Source organism: Garra rufa, chromosome 21 (genome assembly GCF_049309525.1).
Source record: "Garra rufa chromosome 21, GarRuf1.0, whole genome shotgun sequence".
Lineage (NCBI taxonomy): Eukaryota > Metazoa > Chordata > Actinopteri > Cypriniformes > Cyprinidae > Garra > Garra rufa.
This window is the reverse complement of record NC_133381.1, coordinates 36,620,812-36,638,391: the sequence shown is the minus strand read 5'-3', so window position 1 is coordinate 36,638,391 and position 17,580 is coordinate 36,620,812. Positions and strand designations below refer to the sequence as shown.

The window sequence follows — 17,580 nt, the reverse complement described above, 5'->3', positions numbered from 1 at the left end:
TTCTGAATTTCATAAGCGTATAATATTGCTGAAGTCAAAGTTCAATAATGGAAAATTATGGAAAACCATGTGACACCATAACACTTACCAAGTTAAAAGCTATGAAGTCTGATATTGAAAGTATCAAAAAGCAATAAATGTGAAAGCATGTATGATATAGTGGCGCATTGGTTGTTCTGCTGTAACATCAAAGTCCTGGACACTAGAGAACCCCTCGGAGACGTCCCACTGCTGCGGCATGGAAATATCCCTACTTCAAACTCAAGAGGCTTTTTGCAGTGTGAGAGTGCAGGCTCAGAGGTTTGGCCAGGGAAATCAATGCTCAACTGGAATGTAATATCATTTCTGTGATAGGTTAAAAAAAAAGGTTGTGTTAATTGGATCTTGATTTGATGTTTTGTGGAGCTGCTTGCAGCTTAATCAAATCTTGTAAATACAAATAAAAGTTCTTCCCACCCTCATGACCTGAGACTGCTACTTTTTTGTCAGCAGATGCACCATGGTAACAGTTAAAAATAGAACAGTACAATAGAAGCAGAACAGACCGGTTAACAAAAGGTAGAAGGTAGAGAGATGCAGGAAGGATAAATCGGAAGGCAAAGAATGTAAATCGGAAGGATTGTTTGTTTTGTTAAAACTTCATCAATTTCTGCATTTACATGAAATATGAGATTATTTGAAATGTTATCAAATAATATACGATTGGAAGTGAATCACCTTTTAAGACAGTTCTAATTTTACTAGGTTTTTGTAAGTGTGCATGTTAAAATATAATCCTTGGGAACAGTCAGTGTTTATTAAATAATATATTATGACATTTAGTTCTTCGCATGCATCTGAATTATAAATGAGAACAAACACATGTTCAGCTTGATATTTGCTACCAAATTTCTCTCAAAACATTTAGTCTTCATCTTTGAAAATTTCTGCCTGTTCAGTAGATATGAAAGTGTTTGAATAAGACTAAAATTTCAATTGTTTTCTAGATGGATAGATGGATGGCGGACAGACAGAAAGACAGAAACACAGATAAATATATGGACAGACAGATAGATAGATAGATAGATAGATAGATAGATAGATAGATAGATAGACAGAAATGTAGATATATGGATGGACAGACAGGCAGATAGATAGAAAGATAGACAGACTGAAAGACGGATAGATATATGGACGGACAGTGGACAGACAGACAGACAGACAGACAGACAGACAGACAGACACACACACACACACGCACGCACGCACGCACGCACGCACGTACACACACACACACACACACACACACACACATGTTGGGTTTACATGTTTTATGGGGACATTCCATAGGCGTAATGGTTTTTATACTGTACAAACCGTACTTTCTATCGCCCTACACCTACCCTACACCTAAACCTAGCCCTCACAGGAGATTGTGCATACTTTTACTTTATCAAAAAAACTCATTGTGCATGATTTATAAGCCTGTTTCCTCATGGGGACCTGAGAAATGTCCCCACAAGGTCAAAATCTACTGGTATTCCTATCCTTGTGGGGACATTTGGTCCCCACAACGTGATGAATACCAGGTGCACACACACACACACACACACACACACACACACACACACACACACACACACACACACACACACACACACAGACAGACAGACAGACAGACAGACAGACAGATAGATGGATTGATGGATATATCTATCTGTCCATCCATCCATCCATTTAGATAGATAGATATACAGACAGACAGAATGACGGTTAGACAGGTGGATAGATGGAGCTATCTATCTGTTCATCTATTCGTCCATATAGATAGATAGATAGACAGGAAAACAGACAGACAGACAGACATACAGAGAGATAGACAAATTAGATAGATTGATAGACAGACAGATAGACAGATCTATCTATCTATCTGTACATCCATCCGTGGACGGACAGACAGAGCAATAGATAGACAGAAAGATGGATAGATACATGGACGGATGGGTGGACAGGCGGACGGACAGATATATGGACGAACAAACGGTGGACAGACAGATAGAGAAGAAACAAAGACTGGTATATGGACAAATGAATAGACAGACAGACAGAGCAATAGATAGACAGAGAGATGGACAGATACATGGACGGATGGGTGGACGGGCGGATGGACAGATATATGAATGAACAAACGGTGGACAGACAGATAGAGAGGAAACAAAGATTGGTATATGGAGAAATGAATAGACAGACAGAGCAATAGATAGACAGAAAGATGGACAGATACATGGACGAATGGGTGGACAGGCGGACGGACAGATATATTGACGAACAGATGGTGGACAGACAGATAGAGAGGAAACACAGATAGATATATGGACAAATGAATAGACAGACAGACAGAGCAATAGATAGACAGAAAGATGGATAGATACATGGACGAATGGGTGGACGGACAGACAGGTAGATAGATAGACTGAAACACAGATATATGGACAAATGAATGGACGGACAGACCCACAGAGCGATAGATAGACAGAAAGACGGATAGATACATGGACGGATGGGTGGACAGGCGGACGGACAGATATATGGACGAACAGATGGTGGACAGACAGATAGAGAGGAAACACAGATTGATATATGGACAAATGAATAGACAGACAAGAGCGATAGATAGACAGAAAGATGGATAGATACATGGACGAATGGGTGGACGGGCGGACCGACAGATATATGGACGAACAGATGGTGGACAGATAGATAGAGAGGAAAGACAGATAGATATATGGACAAATGGATGGGCAGACAGACAGAGCGATAGATAGATAGATAGATAGATAGATAGATAGATAGATACATGGACGGATGGGTGGTCGGGCGGACAGACAGGTAGATAGACAGACAGAAACACAGATATATGGACAAATGCAAGGACGGACAGATAGATAAGATGGACAGATGCATGGACGGATGGACAAATAGATAAAAAGAAACAGATAGATATATGGACAAATGGATAGACAGACAGACAGACAGAAAGAAAGATGAATAGATGTATGAACAGATGGGCAGACAGATGGATGGCGGACTGACAGGTAGATAGATAGAAAGACAGAAACGCGGATAGATACTGTATATGGACAAATGGATGGATGGACGAACAGATTTATCCATCTATCTCTATCTATTCGTCCAGATAGATAGATAGATAGATAAATGGATCAGTAAGTGTTGAATGTTGGAGCTGTTGAAGTTCACACAGGTTGTGTTTACAGATACAAAGTCTGGTGTTGTTTTTGTTCAGGATGTCCTCTGATCAAACTAGTGGCATAGCAGCAGGATTTAATGAGTGGAAATGTTCTTTCACACCGCAGCTCTTGTTTTCTTTGGACGCTCAGACATGCTTACATAACATCTGCTCATGCTTGAAGTGCAGAGTCCTGATTGGCTCTTGATGACGGCAAGATTTACCATCAGCTTCCGACTGTATCAGCGACAGAGAGCGGGATCTGTGAGTGTGTATGTGTGGCACTTGTTTACGGTAGCATCGCTCTTTCCCACAAGGACTCGATCCAAGAGCCCAGTTTCCCACAAAGGCCTGATCTGAAGGTCTTCAATTCAGAAACAAGTGTCAATTTTAGACACCAATTAAGAAAAACACCCCCAGTCTCCTAAAGAATAAGAATATTGGCTTGTTTATTCTGCTTATTTAAAGGCAAAGCACCAAAATGTAAAACCGTGTAGAAACAGCACAAATAATGCGCTCATAAAAATGCTGTTGAAAAAAATACAAAGATATAAGCATAACAAGAACAATCCAAGCTTAACAAGCAAGACTTTTAGCAGTTTTCAAGAAATGTTAGCTTAAGTGGTAAAGACAGAGCAAAGGCAAGATGAACATACTGTTATTACAGTTAGTATGGCACTGCTCCTCTGACAGTCAGCTGACAAATCAAATCTAGGCAAGAAAACTGTAAACTGTTTCTCAGTGTTCTTACACCAAAAAATATCACAATGAAATGCATATCTTGTTTGAACAAACCGCATTTCTACATTTAACATGTGTAATGAATTGGATGTTTAGCTGGTGTTGAAAATCTTTCCATTCATTCTTCTCATTGCTAACCTTATAATACACTATGAGATGCTACAGTCTATGTTTCAGTTTATGTCAGTGTCAAAAATAAAGCTTTTGCAATAAAAAAAGGTTGAAAAAGGCTTTATGCACCTGATGATTTTGTTTTTCTCTCAGTCAGTTGTCATATGCTGGCTATTTGTCGGTGCTCTATTATTATGATAAATTATCCACTTAGCAAAGCCTACATGCATTTGACAAAACATTCATGGTCATTCCTCCTGTACATTTAGTCATCAAAGCATCACTTAATGGCATTCTATTATTAAAAACATGAAAAAATACTTGCTTATGACAAAATAAATTGTAACTGAACAGTCTGAAAAGTCATGGCTTCTTCTCAAGCGGCGATAAAACTTGTTTCTCTTTGGCCATTCCTCTGTTCACCAGCTTCCACGGTCATCAAGTGACATTTGGCTTTAAAATATGTAAATTTAAAAGAATAGTTCAGCTAAAAGTCAAATTCTGTCATAATTTTTTCACCCTAATGCTGCTCTAAATGATAAGACTTTTATGTTACTTTTAGTTAAAAGCATAGAAAAGGCATAGGCAATGAAAATTCTGTCATTACTCACCCTCATGTCGTTCCAAACCTGTTGGACCTTCGTTCATCTTCAAAACACAAATTAAGATATTTTTGATAAAATCCAAGAGCTTTCTGACCCTGCATAGACAGAAATGCAACTGACACATTTAAGGCCCAGAAAAGTAGCAAGGACTTAGAAATTGTTGAATGAAGTTATATTTGTTTTATTTGCGCAGAAAAAGTGTTCTCGCAGCTTCATAATTACGGTTGAACCACTGATATCACATGGGCTATTTTAATGATGTCTTTAGTACATTTCTGGGCCTTGAATTTGTCAGTTGCATTGCTGTCTATGCACGGTCAGAAAGCTCTCGGATTTCATCAAAAATATCTTTATTTGTGTTCTGAAGATGAACGAAGATCTTGCGGGTTTGAAATGACATGAGGGTGAGTAATCAATGACAGAATTTTCATTTTTGGGTGAACTGTCCCTTTAATAGTAAATGTGTTCCCTAATCAATTAATTAATTGAACTATTTCAGTTTTAGTTGTAGTTATTTTAGTACATATAATGAAACTACATTCAAGTTAAAATATAGCATTATTTGAAATAAAATATTTATTTCAAATAATTAATATGTTTTAGATTCAGTTTCAATTTTAGTTATCTATAATAAATCTGGTTTGGAACAACATAATGGTGAGGCAATGATGCCAGAAAGTCATTTTTAGTTTAGCTATCACTTTAAAACATGTGCAGGCTAAAGGCAAATATAACCGCCATACAATGTTGCAAGATATAGTTGAGGTAAAAAGTTTACATACAGCTTGCAGAATCTGCAAAATGTTAATTATTTGACCAAAATAAGAAGGATCATACAAAATGCATGTTATTTTTTATTTATTACTGACCTGAATAAGATATTTCACATAAAAGACATATGCAACTATTACAGAAGGTTCAAACGCTCACAGAAGGAAAAGCGATGCATTAAGAGCTAAACTTTTGATAGACTTTTGAATAGAACAGTGTTTTGAATAATGATTTTTCTTATTATTAGTCTGCCTAAATATATATACATTTTTATTTTTTATTTAGTACTGCCCTTCAGAAGCTACAGAAAATATTTACATGTTTCCCAGAAGACAAAATAAGTTAAATTTACCCTTGATCTTCAAATTCAAATGTTTTCACCCCCCAGCTCTTAATGCATCGTGTTTCCTTCTTGATCATCGGTGAGCATTTGAATCTTCTGTAATAGCTGCATATGAGTCCCTCAGTTGTCCTCAGTGTGAAAAGATGGATCTCAAAATCATACAGGCATTGTTGGAAATGGTTCAAATACACAAAAACGCTAAAAAAACAAAGAATTTGTGGGACTTGAATGATTTTTCTGAAGAACAGCAGGCAGTTTAACTGTTCAGGACAAACAAGGGACTCATGAACAACTATCACTAAACAAAAAAAAATCATTGAGGTAACAGTATTTATAATCAAGTGTATGTAAACTTTTGAACAGGGTCATTTTTTATAAATTCAGCTATAAATTCTCTTGTGGACTATATGTAAACATATTTTATGTGAAATATCTTTATTCAGGTCAGTACTAAATACAAAATAACATGCATTTTGTATGATCCCTCTTATTTTGACCTCAGCTGTATATGCTAAAATATATTTATACATTGCATTAACACCAAACTTTCTTCATTCAGCAGGCAATAAAAGAATAATGATTGTGTTTTGGTCTAAATATGACCATTTTTATCAAAAACCTGCATTTGCGTACAGAATCATGCTATTGGTGCAATGAAACAAGCTTAGAGGCTTCAACACGGTTTCATGTATTTTCGGTCACAATTCCTTTTAAACAGAATGTGTATGTGGATTTAAAAACATCCATGTGCTAATGCAAGATATAAACTAAACCAGCAAACCACCAATCACAGCTGTGTCAATATCATAAACTCTCAGCCATTCTTGCCTGATACCCTGTTTTGGTTTTTGAATAGATGCTCACACATGCTGGGTTTGGGATATGCATCCAAAAACCAATTAAGTTTGTCAGTGTTTGAATAAGATCGGTGGTTCATTCTCTAAAACAATACGTTTCTCAGTATCATTCAGTGTAGCAGCTTCTGGGAAGTCTATTCCTGGTGATTTTAAGGCACAAATATGATTCACTGGATAAAAAAAGCTGCTGTCGTGTTTTGCTCAAGAATACAGACTTTATCAAACATCTTAATTCCTACAAAATCTCAGACAGACAGATTAATTTGACTGGCACAAGGCATAAAGTTGCCTTCTCACTGATTTCAGTGCATAAGTACACATCCAGGAAAGATATGAATACTTCTGATAGAGCTTTGTGAACAAACATAGTTGTAGACACAAATGTATCTTCCTGTTTTAGCATGTGCAGAAGAAGCTTGAGCTTTATTTGAGATGTTCAATGATGGAGATCTCGCCACGATCGGGGAAGTCCGGAGTAAGACCGTTCAGGTACAGGCTGCCATTTTTGGTCAAGGTTGGGAGACCCTCTTTCTCAAGTTCATCCGTGAAGTTCACAGAAAGGGTTCTCTTACACGGCATCATGTCCTGACCTGGATTTTGGCCTAGCTCTGATGACAGCTTGCGCTTGATGTAGGCTGCCCGCTGAAACTTGTCATAAATTTCCACGCTAAGGCGGCGACGTGTCTCTTTGAATTCTGCTGACACATTTGCTGTCCATTCTGCGGCGTGAGCACGGAACTCTCCCACCTGGAACAGAAGGAATGTTCAGTGGGACCAAGTGCAGTCGAGTGTCACATGTGTTTGCAAGCATTTAAGAGGTGCAAATCAGAACTTCAAAAACCTGTTTTCTGTGAAATATTTCAGCTCGAGGGAATGGGAAGCATGTGGGCTGATTTAACCTTTATGCAACGAGGAGTGTTACAGAAAGTAATTCAGGCCTACTGCTATGAGACTGTACAGTTCATCCATGATTTTTAGATTTTTTAGAACCCCCTCATACCAAACCATATCTATTATTGGACTTATCATTTGTAACTTTAGTGTGTCAGCTCCTTTTTAACTGTCTATGGCTTTTACTAAAGTTCACAAAATGTATGTACAATGATTCGGCATATTATGTAAACTGTTGTGTAATAATTTTTTTCTCTTGTTTATGTTCATTTTTTTCCCCATTTTTAGATAGATAGATACAGTTGAAGTCAAAAGTTTACATTCACCTTGCAGAATCTGGCAAGAAAAGCGATGCATTAAGAGCCGGGGGGTGAAAACTTTTGGAATTTGAAGGTCAGTTTAACTTATTTTGTCTTCTGGGGAACATGTAAGTATCTTCTGTAGTTTCTGAAAGGCAGTACTCGATGAAAGAAATATGATATTTAGGCAAAATGAGGAAAATTTACACATTCTCATTCCATTCAAAAGTTTTCACCCTGTGGCTCTTAATGCATTGCGTCTCCGTCTGGAGCATCAGTGAGAGTTTGAACCTTCTGTAATAGTTTTATATGAGTCGCTCAGTTGTCCTCAGTGTGAAAATAATCATACAGTAATTGTTGGAAAGTGTTCAAATACACAAAATGCTGAAAAACCAAAGAATCTGTGGGACCTGAAGGACTTTTCTGAAGAACAGGCAGTTTAACTGTTTAGGACAAACAAGGGACTCATGAACAACTATTATTAAAAAAAAAAAAAAAAAAAAAGAAGCTGTGGATCATTCAGGTAACAACACTGTATTAAGATTCAAGTGTATGTAAACTTTTGAACAGGGCCATTTTTTATAAATTCAACTATTATTTTCTCTTGTGGACTAAATGGAAACATATTTTATGTGAAATATTTTATTCAGGTCAGTACTACATAAAAAATAACATGCATTTAGTATGATCCCTTTTATCTTGGTAAAATAATTGACATTTTGCAGATTCTTTTCTTTTAAAAATCTTTAAAAAAAATATTTTGAATGATAGTGTTTAATAATATTTAATAAAACTGTGATTTTGTAAAGTATTATTACTGTTTAACACAACTATTTACTATTTGCTAGATATTTTAAACTTTTTTTAGCTGTGGTTGATAATGTCCCATTTCAAGCAGCCATCATTCCAGTCTAGTGAATATGCAAGGAAAACCTGTTGCATAATTTTTATTACTAAACCTTTATTATTATTATCACAGTTGAAAATGATTGTGCTGCTTAATAAAGTGTAAAAACAGCAGTGTGTCTTTGTTCAGACACTGATGCATTGGGTACATTTGCATTTGCAGGTTGCTGCACACTTTCAACTAAAATTTCTGTAAAAAAAAAAAAAGGCCAAACACAAACACACGTTGAAAGTGCTGCACTATGGGATTCGCTGAGATGAAACCAGCTGAATATGGTCATAAGTGTTCTGCTTGAATGCATAAGATGTCAAGCTGCATTTTTTTGTTTTTTTGATGAAAAGGGAGTTTGACTAAATACAGCATTTTTAACCCTAAGCCTAACCTTTACCTATGAACAGAAATAGCCATTTGTAACATAAGTGACCCTGGACCACAAAACCAGACTTAAGTAGCACGGGTATATTTGTAGAATTAGCCAAAAATACAGTGAATAAGTCAAAATTATCTTTTATTTTTCCTTTATCCCAAAACGATTAGGATATTAAGAAAAAAGCTCATGTTCAATTAAGATATTTTGTAAATTTCCCACCATAAATATATCAAAACTTGATATATTTTAATTAATTATTAGTAATATGCATTGCTAAGAACTTCATTTGGACAACTTTAAAGGCAATTTTCTCAGTATTTTGATTAATTTGCACCCTCAGATTACAGATTTTCAAATAGTTGTATCTCGGCCAAATATTGTCCTATCCTAACAAACCATACATCAATGGAAAGCTATTTGTTTAACTTTCAGATGATGTATAAATCTGAATTTTAAAAAATTTACCCTTATGACTGGTTTTGTGGTCCAGTGTCACATATATGTCTTTAAAGTATTTGGATTAATTAAAAAAAGAAGGGTTAAAAGATAATTTCACCCAAAAATGAAAAGTACCCCATAATTTACTCTCTTTTAAGCCTTCCTAGGTGTATATGACTTTCTTCTTTCAGATGAATACAATTGGAGTTATATGAAAAAATGCCCCAGATCTTCCAAGCTTTATAATGGCAGTGAATGGGTGTTGAGATGTTGAAGTCCAATAAGGTGCATCCATCCATCATGAAAAGTGCTCCACGTGGCTCCAGTGGGTTAATAAAGGCCTTCTGAAGTGAATAAAAAAATCCATATTTAAAACTTTATAAACTTTAATCTCTATATTCCGCTAACTGTCATACACATGTTCCAGGAGCGTAGACGACTTAATATAATGGATGGATGCACTTTATTGGTTTTTAAAATCTCAACACCCATTCACTGCCATTATAAAGCTTAGAAGAGCCAGGACATTTTTAAATATAACTCCAAGTATATTCATCTGAAAGAAAAAAGTCATATACACCTAGGATGGCTTGAGGGTGAGTAGATTATGGGGTAATTTTCATTTTTGGGTGAAGTATCGCCTTAAAACCTTTCAAAAACATAAAAATGACTCTTAATGGACTCTTAATGGAAATTTTCCTGATGCACTATTACCAGGAAGTACCTTAAAATATATTAGAACTACCTCTCTAATTTCTTCAGGAGGCCACTACGAGTCGTGACAATGTCAAGATGACTTAAATGGGTGGACTATGACACAATGCCTAACCAGTAGATGTAGTAGGAATAAAAAACAACAAATAAATGAGAAAAACTAATGAGAAAATCTGATAAATGTAAACAAGGAACCTTTACTTTCCACTCTAATGAGGTCATTACATAGTTGGCTTCCTAAAGGACTCTTGAAAAGTCCAATTTGAGGAGTTTATTTGTTAAGTAGAAGAAAATATGAGCGGCTTTACAGCATTTAAGAGACACCTGAAAGGTGATACATTATGGATGAGAATCAGGTAGCAGAACTGGGTCATTCAGACCCTTCATTCACATTAATCCTGCACTGCACTTCCTTCTCCTCTACTGTCTATTTCTGGTGAGATGTGATAATGGACTTCGGTGTGAGAGAGATTCAGATTTACAGTATTCTTCTGCTTCATACAGAGGCCTATGTTCTTGTTTTTGTGAAAAACTTTGCTTGCATGTTCTTATAATAGACAAATCACAACTCCTAAACAGAAAACTAATTATGTCTGTTGTGATACTGGAAACGAGTGTCAGAAAATTACACTTCTATGATCTCATCAGAAAAGCAGAAGAGGTCTGAAGAAAATGTGTTATTATGTGTTTCAGACAGAGCAAGCTGTGTTCCAGCTAATCCAAGCACGTAATTCTTCAGGCTGAAGCCCATTCACTTCATACACTGGAGTAAATAAAAGCTAAACACAGCGCTGAGCAGGGATTGGCTCCCGACACACTGGAACTACACAACAAACAAAGCCACAATAACACATAATGAACTCTCTGACATGACCTGGAACATTTTATACAGACCTCATATATCATATACAATAGTACTGCTATATAATCTTTATAGAAATGCAAAAAAAGCAATAAAAGTCAAATGCTTCTTTTATATTGTTTAGAAATACAGCTCAGTACACATTAAATTATTGGTATATTTTATTGTACTTAAAGGGATAGTTCACCCAAAAATGAAAATTTGATGTTTATCTGCTTACCCCCAGGGCATCCAAGATGTAGGTGACTTTGTTTCCTCAGCAGAACACAAACGAAGATTTTTAATGAAAACCGGTGCAGTCTGTCAGCCAAATAATGTGAGTGGATGGCACCAGACCTTTAAAAGTAAACAAAAACATGCACAGACAAATCCAAATTACGCCCTGCGGCTCGTGACGATACATTGATGTCTTAAGACGGAAGCGATCTGTCGCATGAATACAACACTCATTTTTTACACAGATCACAGAGATTGTGGGTATTCAAAATGGCAATTACTTGCGCTTATCCTGATTATTCAAACCAATTTAAAGCTAAAAGATTATGTTTGCGCAAACTCATCCGGGACTTTTCACTGATTTCCCCTTATGGCGTTTGTGTATTCTACGCCAGAGCGCGTACACGTGTAACAAGCCGGATGATGAGCTCGTGCTCAGGACAGATGGACGTGGCTGTGTATCAAAGGTAAAAAATGATATAAATACGGTTCAGTTTCTCGCAAAAAATGATCGTTTCATGTCTTAAAGGAACACTCCACTTTTTTTGGAAATAGGCTCATTCTCCAACTTCCCCCGAGTTAATAAGTTGATTTTTACCGTTTTGAAATCCATTCAGCCGTTCTCCTGTTCTGGCGATATCACTTTTAGGATAGCTTAGCATAGTTCATTGAATCCTATTAGACCAATAGCATCGCGTTCAAAAATGACCAACGAGTATCCATATTTGTTGTATTTAAAACTTGACTCTTCTGTAGTTATATCGTGTACTAAGACCGGTGGAAATGCAAAGCTGCGAGTTTCTAGGCTGATAAGATTAGGAACTACACTCCCATTCCGGCGTAATAGTCAAGGAAGTTTGCTGCCGTAATATGGCCGAAAAAAAGTGGAGTGTTCCTTTAAGACATCAATGTATCGTCATGAGTCGCAGGGTGTAATTTGGATTTGTCTGTGCTTGTTTTTGTTTACTTTTAAAGGTCTGGTGCCAATCCACTGCCATTATTTGGCTGACAGACTGCACCGGTTTTCGTTAAAAATCTTCGTTTGTGTTCTTCTGAAGAAACAAAGTCACCTACATCTTGGATGCCCTGGGGGTAAGCAGATAAACATCAAATTTAAATTTTTGGGTGAACTATCCCTATAATGTATCTTATTGGAACACAGTGTACAGAGAAAGATTGTGCGTCACTCAATGATTGAATTAGGAATGCCCTAAATTTGAATTTAGGTTGCAGACAGAATGCAGAATTTCCATATAGATGGAAATGAAATTTAAGAAATTAATATAATTGCTGTAAGTGTAGTTTTATAATGATATAATAAATTATTCACCAACCATTTATTGTTAGGGGTTTAAGTGTGTAGTGCTGAAACCCTATTGTAATTGTTAGGATGGCCAAGGATCATATCTCATATCGTGTCTCATATAATTGGAATTCTTGGGTCAAAACAAACAAAACCATTTCCCGACGGATTCGTTCAAGTCCAGTTTTTCTGCAATATTGAATTATGTCCAAAACCAACTTTTGCAAACTAGTCCAAAGTGTTTTGCTGAGTCAAAACCATAACACTACAGAAAGATTCTCTGGACAGTGATTATCAATAACTATCAAAAAAAGTTAAAATTTCGACCAAAACTTTAGAAAGGGGCGGGCCAATTTTACTAAAAAGCCTATAACTCTTGAACATAATAAGATAACTTCACCAAACTTGGTACACGTGTGTAAGAGCTTAATCTTTGATAAAATAAAACAAATATGCTGCTTTTCCACTTGGTGGCACTATAAAACAGAAAAAATGAAAAACGGCTACAACAATGCAACCCTTTGACTTGAAACTTGGTATGCAGTGTCTTTATCCAATGTGCCACAAGGGTCTATGGCAGGGATCCTGAAATCTGGCCCATGAGGTCCACTTTGCTGCAGAGATTAGCTCTAACTCTAATCAAACACACCTGAACATGCTAATTAATGTCTTCAGGATCATTAGAAAATCACAGGTAGGTGAGTTTGATCGGGGTTGGAGCTAAACTTTGCAGTGCATTGGCCCATCAGGGCAAGATTTGAGGAACCCTGGTCTAAAAAAACATACACTCAATCTTCATATCCTTTGATAGATCTCCTCATATTGAGCGGCTTTGCCTCTAGGACCCCTGCTGTCAATCAAATTGTTTATTAATTATTCTCAATTATGTTAAAAACCTACTTTTGCGAACTAGTCCTAGGTTTTTCACTCAATCTCGATCAAACCACTGCTGCATAATTCTCTGGACTCTCTACATTAATAATTATCAAAAAATGTTACATTTTGTCCATTGGGTAGTTATAACTGGGTCATAAAGCATGGCCAAATATACCCAAAAGCCTATAAATCCTGAACGAAAACTCAAAACTTTACAAAACTTGGTGAGACTATGTGTCAGATAATTCAGATCATAGGTGTCAATATACTGTAACAGTTAAAAAGGCTTCAAAAACACAATATATCAATGCTAATTGACCTCAAATTGGTCAGATATTCACACAAACACTAGATCTTCGTATCATATGATAGATCTCCTCATTTTGAACAACTTTGCCTCTAGGACTACTGCTGTCAATCAAATTCATTAAATATTAAAAAGTATGTAGTAAAAGACTACATCTGTGAACTAATCTTAGGTTTTTCACTCAATAGTAACAAAAACCTATAAATCCTACTACTAAATCCTAAAACTAGTTGAGCATATACGACAGATGATTCTAAACAAACACGCAACATTTTATGGTAATTTAACCATAGGTGGTGCTATAACAGTCATAAATGTTAAAAAATCATCATATTTCTATGGCAAATTACCTGGGTTTGCCAAAAATCATTGTTTTAGGTGGATACAGCCATGTTAACTTATGCCGAGTTCAGACTGCACGATTTTCAAAGCAATCGCGTCACAGATGTTTTCACACTGCATGACTATTTGGGGTAGCATTCCGTCGCTGCTGTGTTCACACCGCACGATGGATCGGCGACAGGGGGTTTCACACTGCATGACTTTACAATAGGAAGAATCGCCGACAACTTTGTCCCGGTCCGCAAACTACGTCTCACAACCAAACACACGCGAGAAGTGACAACGCGAGGTCAGGCATGCAAGTTCTCACGTGAGACTGGTATTATTATAAAAAAATGGTAGCCCGCAAGAAGCTTGTCATACAAATTGCATGTGCACTCATTTGCAGCGAAAAGAAAAAAAGCCGAAACTATGCTTGTTGATATTGTGGTCTATACCTTCGTAACTCCTCCCCCAACTTCCCGCTGGCCTGGATGTTGCTGTCTCATTGGCTGTAGGTAATCGCCGATGTGATTTTCAGTCAGATCACCTTTCACACGGCATGATTTTGAATCGCCGACAGGTCCAGATATTTAGCATGCCAAATATCTCACGGGTGTCGGCGACACGTCGGCGATTCTCTCAGATCGCGTCTTTGATAGTTCACACTATGTGATTGTCACTCACGTGAACGAGCACTGATTTGCCTGTGATTTCGGGCATTTGTCGGCGATTTCTCAAAACCTGTCGGCGAGTCAAAATCGGGGCTAAAATCATGCAGTCTGAACTAGGCTTTAAACATGCTTAAACGCCTCAATGTTGAAAACAATTGTGCTGTTTAATATTTTTGTGGAAACCTACACCTTTTTCAGGAATCTTTAATAAAAAGAATGTTCAGAAGAACAGTATTTATTTAAAATATAAATCTATATATAAATAAATTATACTATAAATCACTTTTTTATGATTTGGTTATTATTCAAGACATTCACTTTCATTTTATAGATGAAAAAAACTTTTTATTTTACAAAATGCTCAAATTCACTTTTTAAATGGCAGCAAAAGACATGACGTCAGCTTTAGAGATATAAGATATCACTTCCAACTGCTGTCAATATAGCTGAAATTGATACGATACTTGAAGTAAATAGATTTTTGGGTAATTTCTGAGGATAAAATGGGTAATTCTATAATCTATTTTAACATTTGATAGGCCTAAACTTCAAATGATCAGATTTCTGTTTTAGTTTTTTCATGTATTAGCTCCCAGCATAGCCATTTCATTATGCTGGACAAATAAAACTCCCCTGTTGTGCGATTGTGTTGAATATCTTTGAAGAGCAATCCAGCAATCCTTTTCCAAATTTATATTCTTGTTCAGTATCCTGTGGCTCATGACCAATTCACATTCACACTCATGAATTAAGAGGGAGCCATTTCAGAAATTCTGATATTTGCAGTTGTCACCCTGGTATTGCCTTGAAGCATATCAGCAAACACATACCTCCTCTTTGGTCTTCTTGGAGATGACCCGAAGCCAGTCTCCAATCATACTGAGAACTGCAGCAAAGTAGGCAAGACCCACCAGGATCCAGAACCACACGATGGGCTTATAATAGTCCAGATACTCAATCTCAGAGCCACCTGAATGAGATAAATTAAATAAATACACCGGCCTACTTAAGTTTGAGTTGTTCTTCTTGGCATTTATTTGCTTTAAAAAACACCTTGAAATTGAGACTGAAGTAGTGACTCCATTCACCTGCCACAAAGTCTCCAAATCCAATAGTGGTTAAAGTGATGACAACAAAGTAGATGGACTCCAGAGTGCTCCAGCCTTCAATGTGTTGGAAGATGAGGGCAGGAAGGGCCACAAACAGCAGGCACCCAAACAGGATGAACAGGACTGTGGATGTCACTCGGATTTTAGTTTGGCTCACGTTCCATTTCTGAGAGGAAAAACAGATGAGAAGCGAGGTGAGAATGCTGGGTGGAAATACAATTAAGCTCTTTATAATCACTGTTGACAGACGTCCACAATACTTGACCAGACACCATTTGAAAACATTTACTCTTATGCAATATCTATCATCTACAGTTGAGGTCAAAAGTTTATATCCCCCTTTCAGAATCTGCAAAATGTTAATTATTTTACCAAAATAAAAGGGATCATACAAAATGCATGTTATTGTTTATTTAGTACTGACCTGAATAAGATATTTCACATAAATTTTTTTTTACATATAGTCCATTATGAGAAAAGGACAGTACTAAATGAAAAAAATATGATATTTAGGCAAAATAAGAAAAATGTACACATCTCCATTCTGTTCAAAAGTATTCACCCCCGGCTCTTAATGCATGGGTTTTCCTTCTGCAGCATCAGTGAGTGTTTGAAACTTCTGTAATAGTTGCATATGAGTACCTCAGTTGTCCTCAGTGTGAAAAGATGGATCTCAAAATCATACAGTCATTGTTGGAAAAGGTTTAAATACACAGAAATGCTGGAAAACTAAAAAAATTGTAGGACCTTTCTGAAGAACAGTGGGCAGTTTAACTGTTCAGGACAAACAAGGGACTCATGAACATCTATCGCTAAAAAAAACAAAACAATAATACTAAATAAACTAAATAAACAATAACATGCATTTTTGTATGATCCCTCTTATTTTGGTAAAATAATTAACATTTTGCAGATTCTGAAAGGGGGATGTAAACTTTAACATTACTTAAACTTAAACATTTAAAATGAATGAAGTAACCTTGTTTTTTTGTGCACAAAAAATATTCTTGTAACTTATTTTAACGATGTCCTTACTACTTTTCTGGGCCTTGAACAAGTCAGTTGCATTGCTGTCTATGCAGGGTCAGAAAGCTGTCAGATTTCATAAAAAAATATCCCAATTTGTGTTTCGGTTTGGAACAAAATGACATTTTTGGGTGAACTATCCCTTTAACATTTTAGCATATACATATAAACATTTTAAATATGCAAAACTAGAAATAATACCAAAATATAGGCTATAAAATAAATAATAGATCAAAAAAAAATTTGTCCAATCAAATGCTGCAACCAATCATTAGTACAGTGGCTGAGAGAGCTCAACGTGCTGCAACTAAAGAAAACACATGCAAACAGAAAAAACAAATTAAGAAAACATCTTCATCAGTTTGACAACACAGGCGCTGCAAATCCTCGCAACGCAAACACAAATACGGAAACGCGCTGCAAACTCAGAAACGCTCTGCAAATAGCACGGACCACAACGGAAATGTTTCAGGGGGACCTCAAAAAGTGACGCACCCATCTGGGACCTGATTATTACAGCAGAGGTGTTATCGGTGAACTAAAAGGTGATAAAGATGAACTATCACATTTTAGTTCACCAACAACACCTCTGCTCTGACCAACAGCCACTGAA

General features: G+C 36.5%; 1 protein-coding gene across 1 annotated transcript in view; it reads right to left on the bottom strand.

Moving 5' to 3' along the window:
- Positions 1–7,077: 7,077 nt before the first annotated feature.
- The window catches only part of kcnk2a (potassium channel, subfamily K, member 2a), a 28,568-nt gene continuing 18,065 nt past the window's right edge, over positions 7,078–17,580 (bottom strand). Inside the window, exons 5-7 of the mRNA XM_073827295.1 lie at positions 15,921–16,107; positions 15,663–15,802; positions 7,078–7,401 (exon numbers count right to left, since the gene is read on the bottom strand). Coding sequence (XP_073683396.1) covers positions 7,078–7,401; positions 15,663–15,802; positions 15,921–16,107 — 651 coding nt within the window. The remainder of the gene's footprint in view (positions 7,402–15,662; positions 15,803–15,920; positions 16,108–17,580) is intronic.